This window comes from Gracilinanus agilis, chromosome 4 (assembly GCF_016433145.1).
Source record: "Gracilinanus agilis isolate LMUSP501 chromosome 4, AgileGrace, whole genome shotgun sequence".
Lineage (NCBI taxonomy): Eukaryota > Metazoa > Chordata > Mammalia > Didelphimorphia > Didelphidae > Gracilinanus > Gracilinanus agilis.
The window spans coordinates 446,716,822-446,729,748 of NC_058133.1; the positions used below are offsets into that span (position 1 = coordinate 446,716,822).

The 12,927-nt window shown below is 36.2% G+C and overlaps 1 protein-coding gene across 2 annotated transcripts in view; it reads left to right on the top strand.

The window, feature by feature from the left end:
• Positions 1 to 12,927, top strand: part of PLPPR4 (phospholipid phosphatase related 4) — a 62,820-nt gene that overhangs the window by 19,107 nt on the left and 30,786 nt on the right. For both annotated transcript variants that reach the window (XM_044675876.1, XM_044675878.1), the window contains exon 2: positions 8,697 to 8,882. In XM_044675876.1, the coding sequence (XP_044531811.1) occupies positions 8,697 to 8,882 (186 nt within the window). The remainder of the gene's footprint in view (positions 1 to 8,696; positions 8,883 to 12,927) is intronic.

A 12,927-nucleotide genomic window follows, 5' to 3' on the forward strand; every position in this document is an offset into this window, starting at 1 on the left:
ATTACTAAATTATACTGTGATATACATATTATGTAGAATGTGATATTTATTTCACATACCCACAGAATGCATATGATAGATTCATAAACTTAAAATATGTGTATATTTTATCACATATGAATATGTAATTATTTATGTGTGTCTTCAGGAAATAAACTGCTAAAAGGTAGAGAATATTTTATTTTTATTCTTGTATAAAGAGGACATTTGGGGCAGAATGATAGAGTGGAAAGACAGCTAGCTTCAGTGTCAGGAACACCTTGGTTCAAGTCCTGCCTCTGATATATATTAGCTGTGTGACTCTAAGCAAGTTATTTATTCTCTCGGTGCCCTATATAACTCTCTGAGACTATAAATTAGAGGGCGCTGACTTGTCTTTCATTTATTTGGGGTTATTAAAGTCATCATTATAAACCCTTCACCTGACTGCTTCTATAGCTAGAAGTGCACTCAAGCATAACATTTATCCTCTCAGATAACAAAAGGAACTAATTTTGTATTACTTGAGAAAAGTTACATATGATCTATGTTTTCTAGGGATATTTGATATATTTGGAGAAACAAATATATGCTGAGAACCAAAGATATCTTGTACTTTGGTTATGTATATATCTTTGCTGTTGCTAATTCGTATTTAGTTGTGCCTAACTATTCATGACCCTATTTTGGGTTTTCTTGGCAAGCTACTGGAGTAATCTGCCATTTTCTTTTCCAGTTCATTTTACAGATGGGGAAACTGAGGCAAATAGTGTTAACTGTGCCCAGGGTCCCACAGCCAGTAAGTGTCTAAGGCCAGATTTGAACTCATATTTTTCTGGCTCCAGGCCTGGCACTCTCTCCACTATGCTGCCTAACTGCCCATGTATCTCCATTCAGCAGTCCATTTTGTAGCAGGTGAACTATATCCCTTTTGTTTTTGTTGTTATCAATTTCTTTGAAAGTAATTCTCGATTTCTGATGTTTTCATAATGTATTTTCATTGTCAGTTACCATTCTTATAAGCACTATATCTCATGAGTCCATATTAGTAAGTTATAATGTAATAAATCTAAATAAATACATTCAGTCAATCTATATATATTTATTGTCAAATGTGTATAAAGCAGTGAAACAGGAAGCTACACCAGCTCTTAGCTATTCCTCAAAACATCTCAGCAATAATATTTGTACTCTACCTTCTTAAAGCTTATTCCACTGCTTATGCTTTTAATCCTATTCCTTCTGTCCTTCAGCAATTATGTCCTCTTTCACACATTTGGTATGTCCCCTTGGATTCTTTCCAACTTGCTCAGAAATATAGTCGGAAATCCTAAATTCTAAAAAAAATTGTCAATCCTTTCCAGAAACCCTATACACTATTTAACTACTGTTTAATTTCTTTCCATTACTAAAACTCCCCCCAAAAACCTATTTACATCTAATTTTTCTACTTTTTCATAGTCTAGTCTATCTTTAACGCTTGCAATTTCATTTCTGACCCCACTTAAGTGAAGTTGTTCTCCCAAAAGACATCAATAATTTTCTGTTCAACAAGTCTTTCATCTTCAAAAACTAGAGATGTCTTCTCTTCTTTTACTCTTGACTTCTCCTATCCAATGAATTTTCAAGTTCTTTCAATATACCCTTTGTAATCTCTCCCATTGACCATCTTGCTCCTTTTTTCTTAATGCCATCTTAGTTGCTAGCTCTCTTTACCAGCTGGGGTTTGTAAGAGGAGAATAGGTTTGAAGCATTTTGGAAGCTTTAGAGAGACAGGAAGGAGCTCACATTCCAACTGGAACAAAGTGGACTCTCTCAAAAGGCAGTTGGTTTTGAAGGGTTTTGAGAAGCCACTGACCTGAGAGACCTGTGGATTTGAGGTATCTCAAAGCAACACCTGGGATCTTACAACTGCCAGGATCAAGGAGTAGAGGTTGAGATTTCTGACTTGTTTGGTGGACAAGCAAAGCCAATCTCCCTGATTTCCTCTGAAGAGTCATTCAGCTGGTTCCTGTGCTCTTGGAGTATACTTGGACTACATCAGATGAAGACCATCAGATCACATCTATGAGACCCCGTTTGTCCCTTGTGTCTCAGCTGCCTATTTAGAGTAGTGTAGGGGTTTCCCAGATCTTAAACTTTTAACGCTGAGTTTGATCCTTAGTGTTTTAGGTTAAGTGTGACCTCTCCCTCATTTCTAATGTATTAAACTTGTCTTTATAAATCTTTGGTCCCAGTCTACTCACTTGTTAGTTTCAAAGATTCCCAGGCTAGATGTATCTGTGGTGGCAGTTGGTATCAACTTCCAATCCATAATCTCCCATTCCTTGTTCTTTGGTAGAGTTTGTGTTTCCCCACTTTGTTAGTCCAATCTGTTATCCCTATCCAGTCAGTCCTCCTTCTCCCCTTTCTCTAAACCTACTAATATTTGTTACCCATAAAAGGTTTCTATAATGGTCTCCCAATATCTGTCCCCACCTTTTCATTCTTTTCCCTCCAATCCATCATTCTTCCTTATGTGTGGATCTGGTCTTGTCATCATTAAATGCTCCTTTTTGCCTACCCAGAGAAGTTCTTACTTCATTGCCTGGCTGCCAAGAGCCTTCACAATCTGATCCCCTCATGCCTTCTTGTCTTATCTCATTTTATCCCTTTCCATTTAATGTATCTGGGGAGTTCTAAATGAGCATAGAGAGACTAGGGTTTAGATCTATCTTTTTATAATTATTAAATGGACATTTTCTTTATTTAAAAAAAGAGAAAACAGTAGTACACACATTCCTTACCTCTAAGTGTTGAATTAAAATTAAAAAAAAAACTATGTAAAGAAGAGTTATTAGTATTATTCTCCAGGAAAATAGTATTACTCACTATCACAAACATACTTTGAGCTTTCTTATCCTCTATGCTTTGGTCATGTTGTCTCTTTCCCCTGGAACATCTTCTCTGTTCTATTTATCTTTTGAAATCCTTTTATCCATCTTTTAAAGTCAATTGAAATGCCATGTGCCATAAAGCCTTTACTAAGTAATGATTACTTCCAAGAGGTCATATAACATGGTTGTGGACATTGCTAATATACTTCTCATGCAGTTCAGTGCACTATGACTCTCTGAGTTTGTATTTAATCCTTATTCCAGATTCCCAAATTTCATGAGAGTAACTACCATGTTATATTTATATTTCATCTTTTCCTGTGCCTAGCACAGTGCTCTGTACACAATAGTTTAGTCCATGCTTGCTTTGTTGGAATTTGAATGCCAATGGTCTGTCAGTAATATAATAACATATATAGATCCTTCCCCTCTAAGGCTATCTTCCATCTTTTATGTACCTATTTATTTAAATTTTGCCTTCTCCATTAGAATGTAAGCTCCTTGAGGTCTGAGGAAGCTTCTGCCTTTCTCCATATCCAGGGCTTAGCACAGTGCCTTAAGAAGAACAAGCTAAATAAATATTGTTATTCAATAATTTCAGCTATGCCCAACTCTTTGTGACTCCTCATTTAAGGTTTTCTTGACAAAAATATTGGAGTGGTTTGCCATTTTCTTCTCTAGATCATTTTACAGATGAGGAAAGTGAGGCAAACAGAGTTAAGTGACTTTCCTGAAGTCACACAGCTAGTGTCTGAGGTCGGATTTGAATTCAGAAAGATGAATCTCTCTTACTTCGGGCCTAGCAGTCTACCCACTGTGCCACCTAGCTGACTCAAGCTAAATAAAGACTTATTGATTATTGATTGCTAGTGGGCATCATTATAGGTACATTATATAAATGAAGAACTTCTTGGACTGATTGTGGAGAAGTATTTATTTCTTAAGTATAGTGGCTCATTTTGTAGAAGACCCGATTTTTAATTCTGCTAATAGTTCATGCCCATCAAGTGAAACTGTTTCTGCTACCTGTAGTAGAGATGGACAAATCATTTACTGTCTCCAGACTTCTGTTTTCTCACCTGTAAACGGAGGTGATTGAACTAGAAGCCCTTTAAATTCTCTTTCAGCTAATAGTTCTATGGTTCTGTGCTCTAACTTGGTAAACATTGTCAGTAGGGATTAAGAATATAATAGAGATGAGGAGATAAGGGAGACCTGGAAATGGGACAGGTCTACTAAAGGTGCCACTAAAGGTGGATCACCAGCTATTATTTTAATAGCTTTGGTCCTTAATGTATTCCAGAAAGGTCTGGTTTCATATACCCTACTTGATCCTTCCCATTAGAATTTTATTTTGAAATATTTTCTTAATATTTTGCCTCAGATTTTTATATTGTGGTTTATATTATGGCATTATTAATTTATTTCCATCTCCTGGATGAATTTCTTTGGCAGATTTCTCAATTTCCTTCCTCTTTGGTGACCCTGACAGTACCGTGCCAATCCCTTTTATACAGTCATTGTGTTTATGCCATTTTTGCTTGCTTAGATATCACAGTATGTCTAACAGGATTATGTCAACACCTAGGTAATTTAATTGTGAAATTTTATTAAAATGTGTCATACTTCTCCTCTAAAGGAAGAGACTTCATGGTGAGCAGAAAAAAATGGAAAATGGACTTTTTTATGTCAGAAGACCTGTATGAGTTTTGATTCCACCACTTCAGTTTCATAAGACATTTTCCTGAGCACTTACTATGCACAAAGCCCTGTGTTAGGTATCGGGGGGTGATCAGTATTTGAATGACAGCTCCCTTATAACAGATGAGACAGTTTTTTGTAATGTAAATAATAATCAGTATTATTTATGAGAAGCAATGTGGCATAATAATGAGTCAATCTGAGAATCAAGAAGACCTGAATTCGAGTCCCACCACTGATCCATAATTGGTGATCCTGAACAAGTCACTTATTTTCTTGGTGCCATAGGTAATTCTATGACTATAAATTATTAAGGGACAACCTTCATTGGTGGAGGGAATTCCTCATCTAGTAGCTCCCTATTTATAGATGATGCCATTTGTGCTCCAGAACAATTCTATAACATAGGTATTTCTTGAATTATTGTCCTCATTTTCCAGATGAGGAAATCAAAGCTCAAAGGAATGAGATTTCCTCATGGCTAGTCACAAAACTAGAAAGGAGCAGATGTATTTTTTAATCAACTGAACTAAAACCTTTTCTTGTATGACATATTGTTATTCCCATGCTTTCATGGGAACTAAGAACCCTTCATTTTTTATGAAGAGACAAAGACTCAAATCAGCTTCTGGTCTTTCCTGGGGGAACCCTGGGTAGAACAAAACAAGTAAAATTCTGATTTTCTCATGCTGTTAAGGTATGAGACAAAACAAAATTTATGTGAGAAGTTCCTAAAATAAAATCCAGTCCATATAAACACAAAGCTGCCATGCTAGGTCACAATTTATATACTTTATTGCAATTAAGACTGAAAGAAAACAACCAAAAACATTTTTGAAGGGTTATGTTGGGGTACTTAGGTAGCTCAGTGGAGAGAGCACCAGGTCTGGAGATGGGAGGTCCTGGGTTCAAATTTGAATTCATACGTGTGCTAGCTATGTGACCCTGAGCAAGTCACTTATTCCCAATTGCCTAACATTTGCCACTTGTCTGCCCTGGAACTTATACTTAGTATCAATTCTAAGATAGAGGGTAAGGATTTTTTTATTTAAAAGTTAAATTAACAATTAGTTTTATCTTTCATCCCATTCTGTTGATCATTCAACAAGCATTTCATGAAAGCCTACTAGGTGTAAGTGATTGGTAGTCCCAATTAAACAAGGTGTATTTTACTGAACAACACAACCCAATTTCATAGATTTGTTGAAATGGAATTTAAATTTATTTTTACTTTCCTTATCGATATTTCCTGTGAAATCCAGAATTCCTAATGAGGACTATTACTGCACCTTTTTCAAGATGAAGTTGAGAATAGTAATAATAAGTAACATTTATATAATGCTTTAAATTTTGCAAAGCACTTTGCATATATTAAACTATTTAAGACTCATAAGCACCATGTGAAATAGCTACAACAATTATAGTTTTCCCTGTTTTTCAGTATAAGGAAACTGAATCCAAAAGTAATACAGTGACTTGCCTACTATAACAGTGCCAGAGAAAGAATTTGAGCCCAGCTCTCGCTAACTCCAAGTCTAGCATGCTATCTATCCATCATGTCATCTTGCCACTCACGAGAAAGAACTGACATCTTAAAAAGTCTAAATTTTCAATATTGCAATGGAGTGAATTGTAACAATTCTCCAAGAAATAGATTATCTTATGATTTAAAAGTAGAATGAAAATCCCAGATTACATTAATCCTCTTCTCAGTTCTACACAGTTTTTAAGAAAATGTTTATTGACTTGATTAGAAGCACAAAAAACTCAGGATATTTTTCCAAAATCATTAGGGTAATCAAAATTTAATTTTGCCCTTAGAAATCATGTACTAAAAAAAGAAAGAAATTACTTATTGATTACTGTATCCACCAGCCACCGTTGCTAAGTATATTGTTCCCAACTATTTCCCATCTCTAATTCCCCTCACCTCAAATGATAGTAGCATCTAGTCACAACATGTATGCTTTGAATCATGGAGAATTCTCTGAGGAGAGACAATCAACAGAATTCACCAAACATTTATTATGTAGTACTGTGTGCAAAGAAAAAGTGAATAGTTTTCTTTAGATCCCCCCCAAAAAAAGTTTAGAAATGAATAGCTGCCCAAACAGTAAGCAGGGAGGGTTATCTGGCCTTCAGGGAGAGGAAGAGAGTAGCTAAAGCTGTTTCATGGATAAATACCATGGTGTTTCTGCCTATGTCAGAGATACATTCAATTAGGATACCTGAAAAATGGAACTCACGGTTGAATTTGATGATTTAATGATACTGTTTTATAGCAGCACATTGTTGGTGCCAAGACATTACTGGGAGAATAGAATATAATAGACGCTGTACTGACTTAAGATAGAGAGGTAGGACAACAATCATCACGATTACCTAGATATTTTCATTTGCTTTGTGTCTAAAGCCTTGTTAGTTGGGAAAACCCTCAAGGGAGCTGAGGTAAAGAATGAATGATGTGTGTATTTCTTCCTTTTCCCATATGATTGTACTATCTCCTACTCAATATCTTGTCCGTGGAAGACATATTTTCCTAATACCTTCAAGTTCGGAGATAGCTGAGCCACAAAGGAGAATCTGTGATGAATGTGTGTATCAGATTTAACAAAAGTCATGTATCTGATTGAGGAGCCTTAAATATCACTCTTTTTCCCCTGGAAGCCTGATCAAGTTTCAGGCTCACAGGAGACAGAGGTATATGATTGTGACTGTATCTGTGTATAAATAAGCATTTTACTTGCTATCCAATTTGTATATGATTCATTTCTATTTATTTTGGTCTCTATGTATTCAGACTAATACTTATTTTCATAATTGGAATGGTATACTGCCATGCATCTTGTAGCTTCTTGATACCTGCTAATTGAACTTAATCATATTTTCCTCATTTGGTGAGGTAGTTCAAATTAACCTATTAAAAAAAGAATCACTCGCCTGAATATTATGGTTCAAGCTTTTCATAATTGCTCCAATAAATTCAGCCAGATTCTGTTGTCTTAAGTCCTTCTTAGAAAAGAATACTCCCCACTCATTTTGTAGGATTCTTTTCCCACACTGTGTTTCCCTGGTAAGAAATAAAGAGAAGTCTAAAAGAAAAGCAAATGGAAGGACAGGGGAATAAGCCCCCCCAGATATCTTAAATGAGCAGGGACCTTTTCTATGGAAGAAGGGAAATTCATTAGGGTACGATGCATAGGAATTTTTATGAGAACTGAGCTGGTGCATGGCACCTTCAAGAATTCTGCAAAGAGCCAAGAATTTGAATTTCCTTCTCTTGGTAGAATTTTCACTTCCAACAGTGAGTTGACACAAAAACGAGCCAAAAATATCCCGTTTGGTTATATAAAAGCTACTGCCCTCCACATATGCCAACACCTTAAATCAATCTTTTCATTCTATATAATTCAGCAATTCCAGGATATGGAAGGAATCAAAATGTGACATTAACAAAGTGCTGCTTTTAGAGGATATTTTCTTCCTCTGAAAGCAGTCATCTAAGATCATAACCTCAGGATTCATCCTCAACTCCTCATACTCTTCTATTGTCCATATTTAAACTATTGCAAGACTCAAAGGAAGGGAGAAAGGGAGGAAGAAAGGAAAGAAATAAGAGAGGGAAAGGGTAGAATGAAGGAAAGAAGAGAGGGAGGAAGGGAAGGGAGGACAGAGAGAGTGAAGGAAAGAAAAAATGAAAGGAAGAAAAGAGAGAGGGGGGAAAGAAGGAAGGAAATAAGCAGTTGATCTATGGTGTGTTCAGCATTATGCCAAGAATTTTATAAATATTATCTCATTTAATCCATACGACAACCTTGCTATTATCATATCCATTTTATAATTGAGAATACTGAGACAGTCAGAGGGTAAGTGATTTGTCCAGGGCCATACAGCCAGTGAGTATCTAAGACTGGATTTGAATTCAAATCTTCCTGACTCAACTTCCAGCACCCCTAGCTAGATCTACTGACTTGGGGGGTGGAGAGAATACACTGAGACCAGGTCACACTGCAAAGCTCTCTGCAGATGAGTAAAGAAAGGTATCTCCACATACATTTTCCACATTTTCTGACTTTTCATGTTCTCTGTATTAAAACAAAAATTTAATCGAATTAAATGTTTTTTTTCTCCCCTTCCCAGCTGCCTATCTTGGCTTCTTCTGTTGTTAGCCTCTACTTCCTGGAACTCACTGATGTCTTCAAGCCCGTGCACTCTGGATTCAGCTGCTATGACCGAAGTCTCAGCATGCCCTACATTGAGCCCACCCAGGAAGCTATTCCATTCCTGATGTTGCTTAGCTTAGCTTTTGCTGGACCTGCAATTACGGTAAAAAGATGCAATGCTTTTCTTGTCACCTCCAACCTATGTTTCTTTGGTTCTTCAAAATGAAATAATATCTGCAACAGTATCCTAATAATATCTAGCATTTATCTAGCACTTTAAGGTTTGCAAAGTTTGTTACACGTTACCTCATTTGATCATTTGACTCTCACAACAACCCTGTGACATGCATGTTATTATTTTCATTTTATAGATGAGGAAACTGAGGCAAGAATAGATGATTTGTCTGGGATCACACAGGTTAAGGCAGGATTTCAACTCAGGTTTTCCTGATTCCAAGTCTCACAGTCTATAGCCACTATACCACCATATATATATATGCCTCTATGGCAATACTTTTTTTTTTATTCTTCCCTTCTTTATTAGTAACAACTCTAAGACAAAAGGCCAACATATAGACAAAGGAGGTTAAAAGTGACTTGACCAGGATCATACAGCTAGGAAATGTCCGAGGCCAAATTTGACCCCAGACCTGATACTCTAACCACTGAGCCGCTTAGCTGCCCCACTTTTTTCTTAAGAGGCAGCTTGATGTAGTCGTTTGAGAACCAACCTCAGAATTAGGAAGTCCAGGGTTCAAGTCTTCATTCTTGAAAGATTCTGTCTGTTTGACCCTAGGCAAGTCATTTCACTGACTTCTCAATGCCCCTGGCAACTACTTTCTGACTATAAATTGCAGCACACTTGCTGATATACATTGGTAAAGGGACTTTCCTCAGCCTAGGGAGCTCTCTACAACAATATAAACAGATCTAGACAAAAGTGCTTTTAAAAAGTGACTATGGATCCCACCATCATGAGTCTTGTCATTCTATATAATGCTTAGCATAGCACCAAACATGGAAAGATTAAGCAACTTTTAATGGTGTTACCAAATAGACTTTACTGAAAGGGAACAAATGAGAATTTGCTTTCACAAGAACATTCTGAAAACAGTTCAGCAAATTCATTGTTCTCCTTTTATGAAAATGTATTTGAATTTCATTAGATGGGGTAGCTTTTAGTTCACAGTTAAGCAATTCAATTTAGGAAATGTTTCCCTGTCTTTCAAAGCCTACTCGGTGCTAGTCTGATAATAACAGCTCATATTTTTTTAGCGTTTTGAGGTTTGCCAAACACTTTCTTATAGTGATGCTGAGATAGGTGCTACAGTTCTTATCATCTGCATTTTACAAATGAGCAAATTGAGTATAAGTGGTGGTGAATTTTTCATGATCACATCAATGTGTCTGAGGTTAAAATCAAACCCAGGGCTCTTTGCTTTAAGCTCGGGGCTTTACAAACTATTCCATGTTACTTCCTAGAATGTTGTATCATTCCTTTTTAAAGCCTGAAGCCAAGAAGATATCAGTTAACAAAACATTATAGAGCTGAGATGTAGATCTTTTCATTAAACAGTATCTTGAAAGGGCTTGCAAAGACATTTCACTGAGGACCAAAATTTCTGAGTTGGAAAAGAGACCTCTGAGAACTTGAAAAGCAGTTTCCATCAGAAGTGTTTATCCAACCCACAATAGCCCCAAAGAGTGTTCCATTTAGTCTCTGCCTGAAGAACTCCAGTAAAAAATAACCCACCAGAGCAATTTACTGTATTTTTAGACAACTATAACTTCAGGACTTCGTAATCTTGGGTTAAGTATAAATCTACTTCTTCACAGGATCTTCACATTATTTCTCTGTCTTCTAGGACCAGGCAGAACAAGTCTAACTCTTCTCATATATAAGAGCCCTTTTTTATATTTGAAGACTATTGGTATAGCCAGAATATATTCTATCAAAATCTTTCCTTCTTCCGGCTAAGTATGTTCCAATTCCATTGATTTAAACTATTGGCATAGTTTATTTTTTAATTTTTTTAAACCCTTAACTTCTGTGTATTGGCTCCTAGGTGGAAGAGTGGTAAGGGTGGGCAATGGGAGTCAAGTGACTTGCCCAGGGTCACACAGCTGGGAAGTGTCTGAGGCCAGATTTGAACCTAGGACCTCCCGTCTCTAGGCCTGACTCTCAATCCATTGAGCTACCCAGCTGCCCTTTTGGAATAGTTTTGAATCTCCTCATCACCCTAATTACCCTTTTGCAGACATGATCTCTGAGATCCTGTCTAGTATTAAATCTTTTATCCTAAGGCATGGCTAGTTATTATCAATGTATTATATAAAATATGGTCCCCAGAAGTCTTGAAGCTAATTCTGAATTAAATCAAACCATGCCTGTATAGTAACTGATGAGAATTGAAGTTTTCATTGATAATAAATACTCTGGGGCAAACATTAAAAGGTGATGATGAAGGGGGCAGCTAGGTGGCTCAGTGGATTGAGAGCCAGGCCTAGAAGTAGGAGGGTTCAAACCTGACCTCAGACACGTCATAGCTATGTGACCTTGGGCAAGTCATTTCATCCCCATTGCCTAGCCCTTACTGCTCATTTGCCTTGGAACAAGTATGCAGTATTGATTATAAGACAAAAGGTAAGGGTTAAAAACAAAAGGTAATGGTGAAGGAGACCTATCCAAAATGTAATATTAGGGCCTTCAACCCCATCGCTACAAAAACATATGCTGCACTCATCTTGCTTATGAAAATAGAAAAAATATTCAGGGTTTTTAAATCAGAGACTTCATTTGTATATCATTTATATTGTATATATTTGTTAAGTCATTTTGAGAGGCATTCATTTTAAGTATGTGAAATTAAAAAATCATGACATTGTTCACAGTATTCAAACCTAACATAGGAAAAGACTTTTAAATCAATCAGTTTAATTACATCTCATATGAGGAAAGACAGGGCAGAGCTTACGGTGGCTATTCCTCAGTAGCCTCTATAAAGACTGGCCAAACATTATTTTGCACCTTACCCCACTTGAAGCGACTTACCTAACAGTAAAGAAATTTGAGTTTCAAGGATAAATAATTTACATTCCCATCATGGAACTTTTCCTTCTTGGCCTCCTTAGTTCTCATTATAGTCACTAAAAGTTGCCTCAGTAAATTAAAGTTATATTTAAACCAGATTTTTAATAAAAGTCACTTATGAATTGACTTACTCTGGTTTCCATTTTTGAAACAGCTTCCTCCTAGGGGAAAGTGGTGTTTATTATCAGCAGGGTATTCTTTTTCCCTAAGAAAAAGAGAGACATTATGCACCTAACTGCTTTTGCTTCTTTGTGGATGAAATAATAAGTATTAAGAAAATCAGTAAATATGTATGGGTACAGACAAAATAATGGCACAGGGTTTCTAAAGAAGATTATGTTGGGCCAGAGTAACCAGGAATGACTTTAAGAGAAGAAATAGAATCTGAACTAGATCTTAAAAATAGAAAGAATTTGGATAGATGGAAAGAAGATTGAAAGAGAATATGATTTAACTATATTCAAATATTTAAGGGAATGCCTTGTAGAAAAAGCATTAAACTTATTTTAAATAGCTACAAAGAGTAGATACATAGATAGGTAGACATATTGATAGACAAACAGGCGGATAGATAGATAGATAGATAGATAGAAAGATAGATAGATAGATAGATAGATAGATAGATAGATAGATAGATAGACAAATAGAATATTAATTAAGCTCTTAGTATGTTTCCACTAGCTAGATGGCACAGTGGACATACACTGGGTTTGAAATTAGGAAGAGTCATCTCCATGAGTTCAAATCTGGTCTCAGATATCATCTGTGTGACTCTGGGCAAGTCTCTTAATCCTGTTTGCCTCACTTTCCTCATCTGTAAAATGAGCTAGAGAAGGAAATGGCAAACCATTCCAGTATCTTTGCCAAGAAAACTCAAAATGGAGACATGAAAGAGTTGGAAAGAATTCAACATGATTGAACAACAACAAATAATAAAGTCTTAAAAGTTCCATCAACAAGAGTTCCAGGTAGTGTGCTAAACCCTGGAAACATAAATAAAACCACATAAGATTAATCTCTCTCTTCAAAGAACTTGTTTTCTAATAGAGGAAGCCTTACAAAAGACTAGCAAAAGAGTGGAGGAAGGGAAGGGAAATTATATATATATATATATATA